Here is a 19,373-nt window from a genome sequence, read left to right on the forward strand (position 1 = left end):
AGCTATTTCAGTAAGTCGGAGGCCTGGTGACTTCTTAAAACATATACTCAGATCTAAATGTCATAGAAATAAATATAATCCATCCTAAAGCTATGGTACAACAACTAAAACCAGGAAATTTAGAGTTAATAAAAACTTACTTGTACTAATTCCATAGCATCTTTCAGATTATTTTCACAGTAAGCTTATTACAGTCCATTTTCTAGTCCTTGATCAATTAATGTCATATATTACATAGAGATACCATGTCTATCTCTTCCACTTTTACTTTATAAACATATTATTTCAGTTAATTTGGGTTAACTTTGCATATATTATATACTGTATTGGCCCTAAAGATACAATTTTTGCATTTTAACAAACTCTATTATTTGAATACTTGTGATAATTACACTGAAGCCGTGAAAATATAATTCTAATAATGTTAAGTATCTTTTCCATCAACAAACCATGTGATAATTAAAATATTTAAAAATAACTCTTTATAATTGCTCATGAAAATACAATCAAATCAATAAATCAAATACTATCTATTTGCAAACAAACATTTGAACATGGAGGAATATGGTGAGAAATATGATTCCTGAAGGAAAAGCTACTTTTGAGGCACACACAAAAGAATGGATGGGCTCATTTGATAACAATATCAATGATTTGTCTTAGATTAAACGATGCTTGGAAACCAAACAGACTAAGGACATCAATACAGAAAAAGAGGCATGAAGAAGTCCAAGAACTTGCATAAGTTGATTACAACCATGGAATAGATTTAGAAAGTGAGCTAAAATGTTCTGCTGTCAAATTTTGAAGGTAGGCTCCTCCACGTATGGAAGACGTGTCATTCAGCAACCCAAACTTCAGTTAAATTACAGTGAACCGGCCCAATAAATGAGAAGAGACACCCTTGACAGAGATTCGTGCTTTTATGTGGCAGTGTTTACCTGGCAAAATCAGTACTCTGTCACTGGAGGTCAGAGGTTGGCCATCTTTGTACCACGTCAGAGTCGGTGGAGGAGCAGCGTGTGTCTCACAGTGCAGAGTAATGGGACTGTTGATGATGACGTCTTTGGCTTCACCGCTCCTGCTGATATCTAACATGTTTCCTATTTCCCAGAGCTTCTGAAAACTTGGAGGCACTGTGGAGGGAAAGCAGAGCATCAGTTCAGTGTGACAGTCACAATTGACCCATCAAAGATTTCGACTGCATCTCAACAAACAATCTGTGGATTTGGTAAGTTAGACAATGCCAAAACATTTTTAAAGTACTTATATGCTTTCCAACAGCAGCCAGACAAACAGTAGCCACCAGTCAGAGTCAAGCGGAGGACTAAAGTGCTCTGAGTCCACATTTGTCTTTGCTGTTTGTGTAAAAAGGCTCTGCTGATTGACCAGAATTGGGGCCCACTTTTCAGGAGGAATATGGTGAGAAATATGATTCCTGAAGGAAAAGCTACTTTTGAGGCACACACAAAAGAATGGATGGGCTCATTTGATAACAATATCAATGATTTGTCTTATGAAGGAAGTTCAATAAAATGAACAATCAAGACTAAACTATTAAAAATAGGATATTCTCACTCTTCTCACACTGGGTGTGAGCTTTATCAGTAGTAAACTACCTATACATTAAAGACATTTCAAAAGTGTGTAACCTTAAGTTTCAAGGTTTAGACATATATAAAAAATGAAAGATTTGGGAAAATTTTGTGTACCCAGATGATAAATATAGTGTTATTTATGAAAAATGAAACCTGGATATTTAACTATAGGAGTTTGGTTAAATTAATATATTTGAGTATAGAACTGATGAAACAGGCAAAGTCTTAAAAGTTGTGTTGAGGGCTGGGGTAAGGCTCAGAGAGAGAGAGAGGATTTCTTTAGCATGCATAAGGCCCTAGATTTAATCCCTAGCACTGGTGGAAATAATTCTGCTGGTGAGTGGTAACATCTAGAAAAACAGTACCAGCAGTAGCAGGCATTACTTCTTAATCACTTTAGGAATAGCTTAGGTGTCTTATCTCAGGTACTATTCTTAGCAATCCCAAGGGGTATTAATTTTAAAGGATATGGACATTTAAAATATTTTGATTACATGTCCAAGACACAAAGTTTATAAGTATACTCATGCATATCAAAGTCTGTCTACTCTGAATTCATTGTTAATGCTTTTATTGTCTTTTGTACATGATATATAACCTTCATTATATAATGTTAGCAATGCTGATGTAAGAGAAGTCTGTTACTGAATTTTGTAAATGAATTTGTACCTTAAAATACCAGAAGAAAATGCATAAAATAAGAACTATAGGGCTGCCGGGCGGTGGTGGCGCACACCTTTAATCCCAGCACTTGGGAGGCAGAGGCAGGTGGATTTCTGAGTTCAAGAGTTCGAGGCTAGCCTGGTCTACAGAGTGAGTTCCAGGACAGCCAGGGCTACGCAGAGAAACCCGGTCTTGAAAAACTAAACCAAAAAAAAAAAAAAAGAACTATAGGGGTTAGAGAGATGGCTCATAGCTTAAGAGCACTTGTTGCTCTTGTAGAGGACCAGGGTTCAGTTCTCAGAACCTTTCTGGTAGCTCCCAAGCATCTATGATCCCAGTATTGTGGGATTCAATATCTTCTTCCATGGGCACCAGGCACACATGTGATGCATATGTATGCATATATCATACGTACATGCATTCATTCAGGCAAACACCTATATAAATAAAAAACCAAAAAAATCTAAAAAAGTATGAGATTATTCTCTTCTATAATTTCTCGTTTAAAATTTCGTAATGAACTTATATTATTATGAGAAGAAAATGATTTTAAAGTAAACCAAGTCAAATCTCTTTTCCATTACATTAACAGGTTGTGAAAATTGTCCTGCAAAAAGCAGAGTAATATTACCTTGGATATTCACATCAAAATCCAACTCATCTTCACCTGCAAGGTTAGATGCCACACAGGTGTAACGCCCAGTGTCTGATATTTGCGCTTCCTTTATTTGAAGAGTATGTCCATTTGCACCGATGGTAACATGATCATCTGATTTAAGGGGCTGTGATTCAATTATAACAATGTCAGCATTGAATATGCTAATAAAGCTAAGATAGCCTGCAAATGATCAATGTTATGATTCTTTAATAAATGGAGGTAGGTAAACTATTCAAGATAGCAGTAATTAATTTAATTTGGTCAAATTGTTATCTAAGTAAATTTTTTTCTTGAAAATTATAGCTGATACAGTTCACATCAGCCAGGCATTGTGGGATATGTGTTTATATAATCTTTATAACAGAAAACATGTTCTTAGCATCACGTCCATTTATCCATGAAAGCAAGTGTCTCCAGATAACCTTATAAAGTATTTAAAAAGTGTGTCTTGTTGATAGTTTTGTAGAAAACTGTAATAAAGAAAACTTTATTAAACTTGAGAACATTATCATAATATGATTTTATCTGAATTTATTATTACTCATTCAGAAACATCCTAAGTTCATACATAAAACTGTTTTAAGCTCGGGATATGTTACGATATCTTGAAATGGGAATTATAGCTCGTCCTTCATTATTTAAAGATTTTATTCCTGACTCACTGACATTCCTTCCAGTAGTATGTCTTTCATAATTCTTAGTGACTTCAGTGCCTACTGTCAATCAAAGACCTGTTCTCTCAGCTTCTTGATTTCCTCTCTCACACACACCAGCATCTATTTATTTCAGCCCATTAGACAGCGTCCGTCTTAAGGAGGTTGTTCTTGTTGCAGCCTACCTACACAATTTCCGAGGTCATTCACAGTCAACCACTCAAAAATGTTTTCTATGTGTCAGGTGTCTAATTTTATCCTCTTAATGTTCCTTGAATCTAATCCAATCAAGTCGTTGTCTTCTCTGCTTTGTAAAAAAGACAGTCAAGGTCATCCATGACATTCATGTGGCGACATGTACCACTCAGTTCTGCCTTTGCTTTCTGTTCTTGGTGGTATTTGACACAGGGTGATTTGTCTTCATTTTGAAGTAGCTTTTCCCCTTTTGTCTTTTGAAACACTACAGCCCTTGTTCCTCTACTCCCAAAGGTAGAAATACACTACACATGTCTTCTGGTGTGCATGTGCGTGTATGTGTGTGTGTGTGTGTGTGTGTGTGTGTACAGGAGTTCAGGAGTGTGTAGAGGCTAGAAGAGGCCATAGGATTATGCTGGTTCTGGAGTTATAGGCAGATGTGAGCTGAGTTATGTGTGTGCTTTCTGACCAAGTTTTCTACCCTATCCCCCTATCCCCCGCCATATTCTGTTTTACTGACTTAAGTTTTTAGTTTAGTTTTGTTGCCATTGGGCTTTTTTGTGAGTGTTTTTCTTTGTTTGTTTGTTTTGCTTTTTGTTTTGGCTCTAAAAATTTATGTTGGCAGAGATTTTTGACCTGTTTCTTTCTCATCTATATTTGTAGCACATAAAATAGTGCCTAGCAAACATACGAGAGTCAAATAATTTGGGATGCAACAAACCATTATTATTATTATTACATCACAAATAAATATGCCACAGTTTAAAATGTCTGTATCAATATAAAAATTTCAGGGCATGGATAAATAAAATATACAGATTGTATTAAAAGTTATTATACATGATATTGTCAATATCTTTTGGTGATTTTTCTAAAAAATACACTTTATTAAATTTTGGTATATAAAAAAAGAAATAACTGAAAAAACGATGTGGAAAAGGTATTTATTGATAATATTGCTTCTTGTTTGTTATTTTAGGAAACGAATCCCAGGCCTTAAAAAAAATGAGAAGTGCCAGTCAGAATAATTTGACCTATTTCAGAGACTGAATTCGACAATTATTGCTGAATTATGAAAGCAGTCTAGTTTCTATTTAAATTCCAGTATTTCCCTGGTTTTACATTTGTGGATCTCTCTATGCATAGGAACATAAGGGATGAAAAGGCCTTATAGAAAGTTAAAACCAAATTAATGATATAATTTCAAAGGGCAGGGGACTCATGTGTTTGCAAGCAAGATTGTACAGAGTTGACAATACATCACACTGCGTGCTTGCGCTCTGCAAAGCCAACAGAAACAGAGCATGGTGGGAGTTCTGAACTTTCTTTTTGCAATGGCTTCCAGATGATACGTGCTAATTTTATATGAAAAGATATGAGCCCTCCACTGCTGATATTGCAGAATCTATCTGGGATCTGGAAGAAAAACACGAAGCCACATCTTTCTTGCCTCTAAAGTCATACTATGACCTAAACTTACACAACTGGAGTTTAACTGACCATTTGGTTGATTGTGTGTAAAACTGAATGAAGAGCAGGGCTGTTTCTCATCTGTATTTAGTAGTGTTAACAGCAACTCCATCCTTTTTTTGCCCCCGAGCGTCAGCACATGTGTCCTTAGACTTGTGAAAGAGACTAGGAATTGCGTGAGGAAAAGGATGTGTGGTCTGAAAGTTATATCGTAAACAGAAGGATCTACATATTTTTAATGCAAGAGATGATTTTTTGAAAATACTTTTAATTCAAATATAATTATATCACTTCTCCTTTTCCTGTTCTCCCCTCTAACCCTTCCCACGTCATGTCTGTTCCTTCATTCTCAAATTGATCTTTTTTTACTAAGTATTTCTCACTACCCCAGAGTAATCATAGTTTGCCTTTACATCTTTTAATTTTCTCATATTTTAGGATATCAAAAATGTTATCTTTTGTGAAAGAGAAAGTTCTGCATAAATTTAGTCCTCATTTTAGGACCATACATGGGTTTCTTCTCTATTAAATTTAGTTATCTGGGTGAAACACTACTCCTCTAATTCTCCATTGGAATGGCAGCCAGATTTTCACAGTCAAATGCTAATGTACACAAAACCAATCTTGCTTACCTCCAAGTGGTGGAGCAATACCAAAATTATTAAACATGTTTTTCTTTTCATTTTATTAAATTTTTAAAGCAGTTTCATATTTGAGAAGCATAAAGTGACTGCTTTTAATATCACAGTGGGTGGGAATACATCTGTCTGTTTCTTTTTAAATTGGTATTTTCATCTTTAAGAAATAAACAACAAAGGAAATGTAGTTGTGACTGGCCTGTCCGTCCTTGTACCAGCGGAGGGCGGCAGAAGGAATTGCATAAGCTTCACACTCCAAAGTCAGGCTGCTATTTACTCTGATCTTCACTTCCTTAGGGGAAAGACCTGGCCCCAAAAGGTCCCCTTTCTTGATTATGGGTGGAACTGCACAAGATGAACATAGAAGAGTTAGGCACTGGTTGTTTTAAATACACAGTCTGCCACAGAGATCACAGGAAGCAGCAGTTAATAAGGTGCCAAGGAGATGAGAGACTTCTTCACAGGCCTTCCATGAATGACCTCAGTTAGCATCCCAGGAAACAGGGGTCTTCAGACATACAATATGAATAAAAATATACATATCTCTTCATCATTATAAAACTGCTGGAGAGACCAATGTCCTTTACATTTGTATCTGTTCTAGACCCACATCATCCACCTGTGGTCCATAAAATACATTGTATTGACTATTATGGCACTAAGTCAAGGTAAAAATGACAATCAGAAATATATACTTTGTTTATAAAGTAACATCAATAACTTAGGAAGGAAGGCCTTACAATGTGCTCCCATTAATAACAGTATGAGTTTTGCCTTTTACTTATAGGTTGATTACATTGTCATAATCCGACATTCGTATTGATCTCATCTTGAGCTCTGGAGTAGGCACCTGCATGTAAACACTCTCTAACAGGTAGATAATGAGTGGATCCAGTGGATTCTTCACAAATGTTTCCTTTCATATATGTCTGTGATGATATGTGTGTGCATGCACATGGGTTTGCACACACATGTGTAGGATCATGTGCACATATATGCATTTATAGTCCCAAGGTTAATGCTAGGTGTCTTCTTCAATTATCTCCTATCTTATATATTGAGGTATGGTCTCTTGCTGAATCCAAAGCTTACTGTTATGATTAGAGTAGCTAGCCAGCTTTTTCTATGCGTTTCCTGTCTGCTGGACCCGCCTGTAGGCCTCCATATCCATTTGACATTTACATGGGCTTCTTGACTCTCATATCAAACATGTTAGTCACTGAACCATCTTATCAACCCTGGCTCTCCACATTTTTAAGCAACTGAGACCATGGGTATAGTACTTAATGCAACTTCCATCCTTGACGAGACAAACTAGATAAGTAAGAGTCTTCAGTGATCAGTACAAACAATTAGGAAAAAATAATGAAAAATGGGATTGAGAAAGCTAGAAGCCTTCAGAAAGAGGTAAGAAGGGGTGTTCTTTTGGAACTTACTGTAGACCTTGACTTCATAGTGCTTTATCATCTCCCCGGCCTCATTAGTGGCCACGCATGAATACCTCCCAGCGTTGTCTTCCTGTGCATTTAGGATCTGCAGTGTCCGACCTCCTAAAACATAAAAGAACATTGAAGAATCTTTGACATCACAGTGGACGTGGGGGAATGCAGAGTTTAGTTCTTATTGTAAATACTGCTTCTTATGAATACAATTCAGTGGTAGATATTTCATGTAAAATAAGCCACAATATTTGTTTTGTGTCTTTCAAAAAGTAATGTTTAGATATTTTAAAATTTAAGATATATGCGAAGGTAGTAAGATAGAAACATACTGTCACAGAATGAAGATACAGGCACTTTCACAAAAAATAACCTGTGCTTTCTACAGTAGATGATGCAAATATGTCTGGGTTATCTGAGGTCAGTTACTTACCTGGAAGAATGCGAATGTTCCGGTTGGATTCTAAAGGTGCACCATCCTTGAACCAGGTGATGGTAGCTGGGGGATAGGAATATGCCTCACAGACTAAGGAAGTCGGGCTGTTAAGGATGACAATGACGTCTTCAGGGCTGCCATCGCTATCTACACCAGCAATTGTAGGAGACACTGAAAGATTAAAAGTTTTATTAAAGAAGCAGACTTAGACAGTCTTTTAGGTATGGGCTGCTGAATTGCTATTGTGCTTAGCTATGTAATCTCAGTTTTTAAGAGATTAATCAAAACAAACAATTAATCAAATTAATTAATTATTTAATTATTAAATTATTAATTATTTAATATTAATTATTTAATTAATTAAACAAAACAATTAATCGTTATTATTTCATATACATTCAGTGAGAAATATCATATGCTAAAGGAGAAGGGTAATACACACAAAAGAAGTAATGACATATCTGTAGTAATGTAACACAAGCTTCCATATGTATCTGTTTTGTATTAAAGTATATCGGTTCTGCCCATAGAAATCTTTTGTCTTGTACATGATGTACTATTTATATATGCTACTACTTGATGTTATTCACTTGATGACCTATACATCAACTGGTATTCTGGCAGAACTTTCTTGCATATATGCAAATATGCATGAGGCTCATTTAGACAACAACCTCTGTTTGAGGTTCCTGTTCTATGTGGGAGTATAGGAGTATTTGTATGTATGAGAGTATTGATGTGCACCCAAAAATATATAGAAGTAGCTATAAAAATAGTTGAACAAACTCAAATTATTTATATATTCACATATAGTGAATTTAGTGTCACTGTCAGTTGAATTTAGCATAGGTTTTTAAATATCAAAAATCAAATGTAATACATTTAGGTGGGGTGCATGTTAAACTTGAAAAACTTAGAGTCAGTTTCAGTGATATGCTTGAGACATAAACATAACTTTGATGCTGTAAGACCAACACTGATGCATCAATACATTCATTTAGTTGTTCAATCACACCCAGTCCACAGAGACTGAAGGAAGCTCAATCTCCAATAAAAATAGAGAGGCTCAGGGAGAAAGGCACAGGGTCTCAGGCTGAGACTCCCTGTCTACCTGCACAGCTTTCCCCTTCACCATGGCATAGGTAAATGCCTGTCTGGATCAGTGTTATTCCTTGCACAAAACACTATGCCCAGAACATAGTGTTACTCCATAGCAATGAAAGAACAAAGTAAAAGCAGCCTACATACACAAGTGCTGAGATCTGCCACATAATGAAATTCTATGATAGAAACACACACGCACACACATACACACATACACACACATACACACACATACACACATACACATACAGAGAGAAAGAGAGAGAGAGACAGAGACAGAGACAGACAGAGACAGAGAGAGACAGAGAGGAGAGACAGAGACAGAGATAGAGACAGAGACACACAGAAAGACAGAGAGAGAAACACTGATCATTCAAGATGTGAAATGAAGCTCACACCTACCAAACACATTGAGACTGAAACTTTTGCTTTTGTCACCAGCTATATTAGAGGCAAGACAGGTGTATCGTCCTGTGTGTGACACTTGGGCATTGGTGATCTGGAGAAAGCGGCCACCAGACATCATGTGATGGACTTCATCTTCCTGGAGAAGCTGTCCGTCTTTGTGCCATGTGATATGTGGCACAGGATTCCCTGTTAAGAAAAAGCCACTTTTTTTGAGGTAGCCCAATCCCACATCTACAAAGGGAAACATCCAAAGAAGGCATTTGCACATAGTTGCTGGTTTTTCCATATCCCACCTTTAAAGCAACAAAGTGACTCTTCTTTCTGAAATAGTACCATACATACATACATACAATGAATCTTTTTAAATGTATAGTGATTACACTATGATGAAAGAGACACAAAGAACAGAAATCATTTCAAATCCACGTTAGCTTTTATCTGTAAATGATTCCAACATTGGTCTCTGTGTTTTAACACATAGAGTGCTTTAGTTCCTGCAATTAACTGTTTTCATAGTAAGTTACTTTAGAAGATTGGAACATATCATTATCGAAAATATTGTAAATTCTTTTCTATTCATATTGAAACCCTTGTCTTTTAAGAGGAAACAATAGAAAGATAAGGTATTTATTTCAATGAACATTTTGTGCTATATTGGGATTCTTACTACAAGTTTAGTGATATAATTAAAATAATTATTTATTCAATATTTGTAGCCAACAGAAAACACTTTAGATGGTTGTAAATGGAGATGTGTGTTAAATATTAGCTAGAATTATTCCGATACCATTTATTAATTTAAAAACTACAAAAGCAAGTCATGCTAGCACAGACGGCTAGAATGGATGATTAAAACCACAGAGCTTAAACAGAGAATGCTATTCCATTTGGACAAAGACAGGGAGGGAAAGAAGGAGGGAGGCGGGAAAGGAGGAGGAAAACTAGACACCTCTTTCTTTCCATGAGATACAACTGTTCTTTACATACTTTTAATTATCCCATTGTTTCCAGGAAAGAAAAGGTGGAGGCAGCATTCTTCTGAGCTGCTTTTTTAAAAAAAGTGTTTTCTTATTTCAATTTATTATTCAAGGTATATAAATAGTGAAATAAGAAACCTATCAAATCTTTCTTGAATCTCTATTTTTCCATAAAATGTTCTTAGCTATTCTCATTATTCACCCATAACTGTAAAATCATTTATCTACATTAAAAGGGGGGATTGAAGTGCTCTTAGATATCTTCAAAATATTTCAGTTAAAATATTGTTTTAAATTTTTATGTTATTTTGGGGGTCATAATACAATGACATTATTTCCCCCTTCCCCTTCCCTTTCCTTCCTCCAAAATTCCCATGTACCCCTTTTTCCTCTTTTACACAAATCTTCATTTTGATTCAGGCAGCGAGTCACCTGCATGGCTAAGGAGAGCAATATTGGCTTTTGAATCTTCCTTTTTCCCCTAGTGTCTACTCTCTCTGCAACATGCTGCAAACGTGTTAACCGAGGTGACAGTTTTGTTCTTGGTCATTTCTCAGCATTAAATAAAATGTATTCCTACTTCTTAAACATACAATGTACAAGAACAGAGAAAGTGAAGGCTGGTAGAAACACAAGGAAGAAGAGAGAAAATAAAAGGGGTGGGTAAGAAAAAGAAGCTATATATAGGCGTGAACCTAGTAAGAAAGGCAGGACCTGATAAGAAAGAGTAGGTGCTTACCCTCCCTTTTCCTCCTCCCTTCCTCCATTTTTTTAAAAAATCTTCATTGCATCTGCAAGATTTTCTATTGCCCTTCATCCAGGTACACTACACCAGGATCCAGGTTCAAATCCCTATTATGGTGGCTACCCTTACCCCTGGTGATTGAGACATACCCCACATGCACACATTCTAGAAGCAATAATGGTCATTGTGGGCAGCAAGTTCCAGAATTACAGGAAATGACTCCTTACCTCTCACTTCACAAGTCAATGTAACACTCTGTTTCTCTTTAATCTTTACATCTTCCAACGCATTCTCACCCACGATGTGAGGAGGAACTAAGACAAACGCACAAAGACACGGCTCAAGTAAGTTACAGCTCTCTCAGCAAATTTCATTCACAAAATGTCAGAGCATTGATTTTTTTTATTTTTTTTAACCAACTCTAGTTTTCACCTGTACTCTAAAGTTGTTATGAATCCAATTTTAATGCATTAAGTTGTAATTTAAATAATAAATATGAGTAAAATGTGTGATGGTTATATTTAATTGTTAATTTGACTCTGTCTCTCATCCTATGGAAATGAGTTTTGGTGAAGGACTGCGGACTAGGCTGGCCTATGGACACAGCTGTGGAGGATTGTATAGATTATAGTAATTGAGGTGGGAGAATCCACCTTCTCTGGATGGCGCTAGTCCCTGGGTTTGATTCCTGGACAATATGTAAGAAGGTAAAAATCTGACTATCTCTGTAACAGAGACTCTCTCTGTAAGAGAGCCTGTGCAAACAGACATTCAGTCTCTATCTGCTCTTGGCTGTGCATGCAAATAATTTCAAGTTTCTGTTACCTTGACTTCCCCACAGTGATGGGCTGTGACCTCCTATGGTAGCTTAAAATACATTCTTTCTCCTCCAGCTTACTTTGGGTTACTTTATCACAGCAACATAAATTAAACTAAGACGGAATGTGTCCACAAATAAGTGAGTGAAGTCTCTCAATTTACGCAAGATACATAGGGTCTTAGAACATTTCTCAGCAGTTTTGAACTGGCACAAGGCAGTTTGGCGGTTGAAGTGGATTCATTTCCTCCAAATAACTGTAATGCTGAAACCTTGCCAAGAATCATAGTCTGGGGGCCAAAGACCACATAGGTATAAATTCCAGCTGTGAATACATTTTAACTCTGTGTCCAGAATGCATTGTGGCCAATTGTATTTCCCCTTAGATACTGCAAAGTGCGCAAGTACCTAATACTGAAAGTCCAAAAACTTTCCTGTCTTCACCAGCTGCATTCCTTACAATACAAGTATACTGGCCAGCATCTTCTGGTCTGGTCTGCATCAACCGCAGCATCCTGCCTCCTAGAAAAAGCAAAGCACCAGATGACTTAAAGATAAATACAGTTTATCTTTGACATCAAGTAAGAAATGGAGTTTTGCTGAGAAGGGGAGGTTCTGCTGTTGTTAAGTGTGAAGTGGTAGAGTTTTAAGGCAGGGATGGTAGGACTATCTACAGTGAAACAGGTGTGGGGAAGGACTGATGAAGTCGGATGAAGTTTGGCAGGTTTTGTGTGCCCTTGAAGTTATATGCTAAGGAACTTAGTGTTTGCTGAAGGTGAAGGAGGGAGTTGCATGTATAAAACAGGGGCATGATCTGATTGGCATTTTCACAAGTGGGTGTTGACCGGATGCTTAGGAAAAGATGGTGAGATAAAATGAAAGTGTCAGCAATAGGGCTGCAGAGGATAACATCCACTTAAGCAGGAGGGTAAGACATGAAGACGGAAGGACTGGTGGTTGTCAGGTCAGCTTCTTGGAAATTTCCTCATCACTAATGACAGGGTTACAGGGGTAACCCCAGGCACGGGTGCTATGGTGCCTTCCTTAGCTTCTTTTCATACTTTGATTTTCTGTTTTGCTCAAAGAGGAAATGCACATAGACGGAGTTGTGCTAAAAGATGGAAATTGGCAGAAAATTTTCTTTAAGGACAAAGATGGAGGAGTCAACAAATAAGGCAAAGCAAAGCCATTTGAAAAGCTACAGATACAGTGGAAGCCGAGAACGCCAAGTGAAAAATCTCAGGGAAAAAGAGCCGCCACTCAGATTTATCAATACATTTTTAGGCAGGCATATTCTTGCTTAGCACTTTGAATTTGTATTTAAAACGCTAATAAAATACACACACATAAAATTCTCACTTCAATATTCACCTGGATCTGGTTGAAGAGCTACTATCTGCTTTCAGTTACTATAGCGACAAGTTGGTACTGTACTCAGCTAACCAGCAGCTTCCCTGGTCTCAATTTACCAGAGGGTCACTTTAGCAATATCTTATTTGAAAAAAAAACAAAACAAAAACAAAAACAAAAACAAAAACAAAAAAAAAACCAAAGCTGACTTCCTGAACTGAATTTTGTTTTCCTCAGCAGAACAGAGGTAAACAACAGAAACAGAGTTGTTTTTTTTAAAAAACACTTCGAGAATTCTGAAAGGATTCAAAGGATTCACCCACTCATTGCCAGCTCAGTTTAGTGAGTTTGCAATAGGGCTCCAGTTGAGGGACGTTAAAGTGATACAACTTTTATGCGTCATTACTGGGTCCACAATCATCTTTCTTTTCTCTTCGCTCCCTGATCCTCTCATGTAATCTCTCAAAAACCTGAAATAAGTATGATAGCAATTTATACTTAAGTGAAGGTATTTCTCGTTTCTATTGCCTTTAATGGCAGTTATCTGTTCTTGACAGACAATTCTACGACAATGATAGGGTGGTCACCAGGGTCCTGCTTGCAGACCAGCCTCAGGAGGATTTGTCTTAACGGAACAGAAGTCTGCGGCAGAGCAGCAGCGAGCAGGTCATAGGCCAGTCATCTGCTTCTCATTTGTCCATCACACAAAACACATCCAGATTGTAAAGCTGAACGGGTCCTTTGGCAGTCACAAGGTGAAATACTTTTAATGTGCTTTGCTCACGGATCTCCAGCTGCTGGTCAATCAAAACAAATCTAAGTAGAACCAAATACCACTCCTGTAAATGTGGAAGGAACCAGCCGACAGCGCTCTGCCATGCTGTTTTTATTTCAGTGATCTTTGATGCGATCACACTTAATAAATTCCAATTTTACAGAACTGAAACTATTTTTGTTAAGAAATGAAGATAATTTTGAGAAAAGAAGTCAACGTGCTCAGGCTCTTGGTAGCCAGACTACAATAAAATCTTTGCCACTACTCTCCTCTTTATAGGGCCACAGAGATAGAGTCCTATGAAATGAAAAGCTCATAGGACACAGGAAGGATTCAGGGAGTTTCCCAGGCTACGGATTGAGTATTAGATACTTTAGCAAGCACAGTGTTAATAGCTTAACGTGATATAAACTCACTTCATTTAATAAAAGCCACGTGATACAGATGCTGCTAAGGTTAACCAAGTTGAATAACTGTCAAAAGCTAAAGAACAATTGTCCTTTTAGTCTATGTGATAGCCATTATCGAAATAGGCCAACAGTGGATTCCTATGACATGCCTCAAAAGCCCTCTCTCCGAGTTTACATTGACCCAGGTGGGATAAGATAAAAAGATTTTCCTACAAAATTATCAGAAGCTGAACTAGGGATAAGGTCTCAGCACACATCGAACTCTTGCTAAAAATGTAAGTACCATTCAGACTAGTCACACGTCTGCTGACAGCACAAGGGGATGCTATACATTACTAATAAGGTGATAGCCACTTCTTCTTAATATAGCTTTATATGTTTTAGATATGCTGTGCAAAATGACGAGGAGTCATAATAAGTACCTAGATCAGAAGGAAAAATGAAACAACATAAACAGTAAAAATGAAAAATGGAAGAGAAACAGCATTCACATGACGGTAACCAGATGATCAGGCTACCCATTGAGAATACCTGAGAGAATCTTCACAGAACTGCCAAGGCTGACAGGCCAGCCATCCTTAAGCCAGGTTATGGAAGGCAGGGGGATGCCAGAGGCTTCACAGGTCAGGGATACAGAACTCTTTTCCACCACAGTGACATTTTCAGGGACTCCATGTTTCCCTATGATGCTTGGAGGGGCTGTAAGACAAACCCAAAGTGACTAGAAATAAAAAGTAAAGTAGTTGATATGTAGAAAATACTAATCCTCAACAGCTTATATCTATCAGGAACCATTCATTTTCAGGTTAATAGTAATCAAAATAAGGAATCATAGCAATGTTAACTCTGAAGATAAAAATGTATGTCACTGCTTTCCAATTTTAATCAATTTGGAATTGCTATTTCAGCAATGGTGAGCCAGTTTCTGACATTTTCTGATAGTTTCTGATATTTTCTGACAGATTTAAAATTTAGGTTCACAACCTTCTTATAGTCAGGACTCTGAATGGAAATCAGTGGGTTGTGGCTTCTCTGGGATGAACTGGAGATCTGAGAGTGGAGAGGCTCCTGGGAGTCTGGGGGGGTGCTTCTGAGACTTCTAGCAATGGGGGATATGGAGCCTGAAGTATCCACCTCCTATAGCCAGATAGGACTTCAAATGGAGGGATGGGGATACCAACTTACCCACAAAAGCTTCGACCCAAAATTTATCCTGCCTACAAGATGTGCAGGGATAAAGATGGAGCGGAGATTAAAGGAATGGCCAACCAACAACGGTCCCAACTTAAGACCCATCCCATGCATGAGTGCCAACCCCTGACATTATGCTTTGCTTGCAGACAGGAGACTATCATAAGGTTCTTCTGAGAGGCTTCATTCAGCAGCTGATGGAAATATATGCAGAAACCCACACCCAAATGTTTGCAGAGCTTAGGAAGTCACGTGGAAGAGTAGGAGGAGGGGGTGAATTGAGGGAACTAGAGGAGTCAAGACCACCACAAGAAGACCTACAGCGTCAACTGACCTGGGCCTATGGGGGCTCACAGAGACTAAGTCATCAATGATTTAATGCATGCATGGGCTGGACTTAGGCCCCTTACACATTTATAGCAGATGTGCAGGCAGCTTGGTCTCTGACTCTGTTGTCTGTCTGCCTTTAGATTCCCTTCCCCTAGCCTTATCTCGCCTCTGGGAGAGAATGAGCTTAGTCCTGCCGAGACTAGATGTCCCAGGGTGGGTTGGCACCTATGGGGGGGCTTTCCCTTCTCTGAGGGGAAGAGGAAGGAGTAATGGGGGTAGAGGTTTTTCAGGGTGAGAATGGAAGGGGAGGAGGAAGGGATATAAAGTGAAGAGGTGAATAAATAAATAAATTAATGAAAAATAGTTATAATCTTAATAATTAAAACAATTTATCAAAAATATAACATTTTCTTTCTTTTTATTATGTTCCCTTCATCTTTGGCATACATGTTGGCCATGAACATAGGAGATTAACACTAAGCTGTATTCATCTCCTTTTGGTGTGTTATGAGACAATCTGGTTTTGTAAATAATGTTGGTCTAGAATTCTCAGTGGAGTCATGTTGGATTTGAACTCATAACCCTCCAAACACAGCCTCAAAAGTTCTGGAATTATTAATATTCACTAGTAGACACAGCTTTATTCATTTATTTATGGGATTCAAGCTGTAAAATCTGTTCCTATAAAATTTCCCATTGCTTCTATAGATCTTAAATTTATACATTAAATTGTATGCATGCAAATAGTTGACCTTGAAGATGCATGTATTTAGCCTCTTTCCTGATCCAAATTTGTCATTTACTCATTAGAATCTTAAATCTGACTTTAATATACACAACTCATACCCATGGGACTGAGCCAACAGACTCATAGATGGGGGAACTAACTCCAGGCCTTATGCCTTATTAAGGAGCTATTGGTACTTAAGAGCTGCTGGGGAAGAAAGAATCACTCTTCTTGGAAGATATGGCCACTAGAAGTTTTCCAGTGCTTCATGGTTCCATACCCTGCAGATATATATGGGCAGCACTATTTGGATTTATTAATTTATGAAGAAGAAAAAGGATGAGGAGGAGGTGAAGGAGAAGGAGGAGGAAGAAGAGGAGAGGAGGAAGAAGAGGAGGAGGAGGAAGAGAGGGAGGAGGACGTGCAAACAGGAGCATGTTGTCCTCTGAGAGGCTCCACCCAGAAGCTGGCTCAGACAGTTACAGACACCCACAGCCTAACATGAATGGAGCTTGGGGATTCTTAAGGAAGAATAGGAGGAAGGATTGCAGGCCCTGGAGGGAATAGGAACTCCACAGAAATTCCAACAGAGTCAACTAATCTGGCTCTGAGTCTGTACCACCAACCAAAGAACATAGACTTAGACTTCCCTGCACATATGTAGCAGATGTGCTGCTTGGTCCTCCTGTGCATCCCGAACAACTGGAATGGGGGCTATCTCGAAAGCTGTTGGCTGCATGTGGGATATGTTCTTCTAGCTGGGCTGCCTTGTCTGGTCTGAGTGGGAGAGGAAACACCTAGCCTTGCAGAGACTTGAAGTGCCAGCATCGGTGGGATACCCAGTGGGAGCATCCGCTTGGAGGAGATGGGAAGTGGGGATGGGGGAAAGGATGTGGGAGGGGTGACCAGGAGGAGGGCAGTGAGCAGGATGTAAAGTGGACAAGTAAAAAAAAATTAATTAAAAGGAACATTTAAAAAGGAGGAGGAGGAGGAGAAGGAAGGAGGAGGAGGATGATAATAAAATAATAATAAATTGGGATGAAAGGTATTGGGGAAGATATGGGTAGATTTGGAGGGGAAATGGAGGATGGGATGTTCAAATGATCATATTTCATTGTATACATGCATGAAGTTCTCAAAGAACATAAAAAAACCGTGGGATATTAACATAAGACTCAGTTCGGAGGTCTATGCTCCCAGGATACTTGATTGTCCCATCCTGTGACTCATCTGGTGCTTCCCTTTCTACTCACTGTGAACACTTAAGTCGTATCTTTTGTCAGTCATTCCTGCTGCATTCACAGCAACGCACACATAACGGCCTGTGTCAGACACATGGATGTTCTTCAGCTGAAGGATACGGCCTTCATCCAGTATTTCCACTCCTTTGCCCTTGGTCAAGGGGCGGCCATCTTTCATCCAGGTTACTGTTGGCTGAGGAATACCCTGCACCTCACATTCCAAAGAAATACTTTTCCCACGGATGACAGTAATCTCAGGGCGGTGGCTGCCACTGTTGGCTATTGATGGTCGGACTTTGGGGGAAAGAAGAGATAGTGAGAAACAATACAGGAAATATTTGCTTCAATTCTAATAGGACTTTTCACTTTGAACTTCTGATCCTCTTGCTTTCACCTCTGAAGAACCGGGACAATGGGGATGTGCCACCTCACCCTGGTTATATGGTAGGGGGATGAAAGCCAGAGCCTTGTACATGCTAGAGAAACACTACCAGATGAGCTACATACTCAGTTCCAAGTTAAATGCAGTGCAATGTCAATATATTAACGACTAAAAATGAATCAAAACAACATACTGCATGATTATGTAATAAAGTCTGAGCACATTGTGAAGTAGAATTCTTTACTGTTTCTAAGTGGGTTAATACCAAAAAAAAAAAAGCTATTTAACTCAGGAGGAAGAGAACACTGTATATTTTTTAAAACATGATACAGTAACTGAATTTGTCATTTATAACTCCGAATCACAGAAGTGTTCCTAGTACTACAACGGATGTGGTAGCTTCGGGCTTCTTGTTTTACTAGGGATTCCTTTTCACCTGATAAAGTTCTATCTGACTCTGGATACATAAAACAGGTATACAAAACAAACACTTGCTGATAATATATCATAAATAGAATTATTTTAAAATAATTCTTTAGTACATATATCATTTATCACTTACCAAAGACAAAGGCCATATGCATACTAATGAGATGAACATGCATTTTTTTAACATAATTCAACCCTTTAATGTTTAAAGAGAGGTTCCATGGGGGGGGTAGGCTATCCTGATATAAAGCAAAAATATTAACACCCTTTCCCTTTCTTATGTTTCCCTTTCTTATGCGTGGATTTGATGTCACGGATGCAGCAATCATCTTAATACCACAAAGGAAGGTCTAGAAATGGCTAGGCTTGTCATGGAGCCTCTATCTCGCTAGGAATGGATAGATGACCATCTCCAGAGACCAACTGTCAGCTTCAGGTGTCTCCTTGTGGGAGGAAGGAAACTGCCAGTTCATGCCACTGACACTCAGCCATTCTTGTCTCTATGCAGATAACCCTACCTAACTGATAATATCTAAGAACTAGCAAGTAAATCTCTGCCGACTCACATGTGGGTGGAAAAAAATGAGCCTGTGTCAGTAAACTTGTGTTCTAGAAACAGCCATCCCACACATAAGCCACATGACCTTGAGCAATCATGAAAACGTGTCTAAGTTTGAATTCCCACATGTGCAAGCTAAAAGCAGCAGCTCCCCCTTATGTAGAGCTGCACATAGAGA

General features: G+C 38.3%; 1 protein-coding gene across 1 annotated transcript in view; it reads right to left on the reverse strand.

Moving 5' to 3' along the window:
• The window catches only part of Hmcn1 (hemicentin 1), a 402,633-nt gene that overhangs the window by 111,064 nt on the left and 272,196 nt on the right, over positions 1 to 19,373 (reverse strand). The window contains exons 45-54 of the mRNA XM_028775780.1: positions 17,838 to 18,119; positions 14,868 to 15,035; positions 12,210 to 12,323; positions 11,212 to 11,298; positions 9,257 to 9,448; positions 7,748 to 7,921; positions 7,312 to 7,425; positions 6,075 to 6,220; positions 2,893 to 3,043; positions 942 to 1,136 (exon numbers count right to left, since the gene is read on the reverse strand). Of these exons, the coding sequence (XP_028631613.1) occupies positions 942 to 1,136; positions 2,893 to 3,043; positions 6,075 to 6,220; positions 7,312 to 7,425; positions 7,748 to 7,921; positions 9,257 to 9,448; positions 11,212 to 11,298; positions 12,210 to 12,323; positions 14,868 to 15,035; positions 17,838 to 18,119 (1,623 nt within the window). The remainder of the gene's footprint in view (positions 1 to 941; positions 1,137 to 2,892; positions 3,044 to 6,074; positions 6,221 to 7,311; positions 7,426 to 7,747; positions 7,922 to 9,256; positions 9,449 to 11,211; positions 11,299 to 12,209; positions 12,324 to 14,867; positions 15,036 to 17,837; positions 18,120 to 19,373) is intronic.

Source organism: Grammomys surdaster, unplaced genomic scaffold (genome assembly GCF_004785775.1).
Source record: "Grammomys surdaster isolate TR1022 unplaced genomic scaffold, NIH_TR_1.0 259, whole genome shotgun sequence".
Taxonomy (NCBI): domain Eukaryota; kingdom Metazoa; phylum Chordata; class Mammalia; order Rodentia; family Muridae; genus Grammomys; species Grammomys surdaster.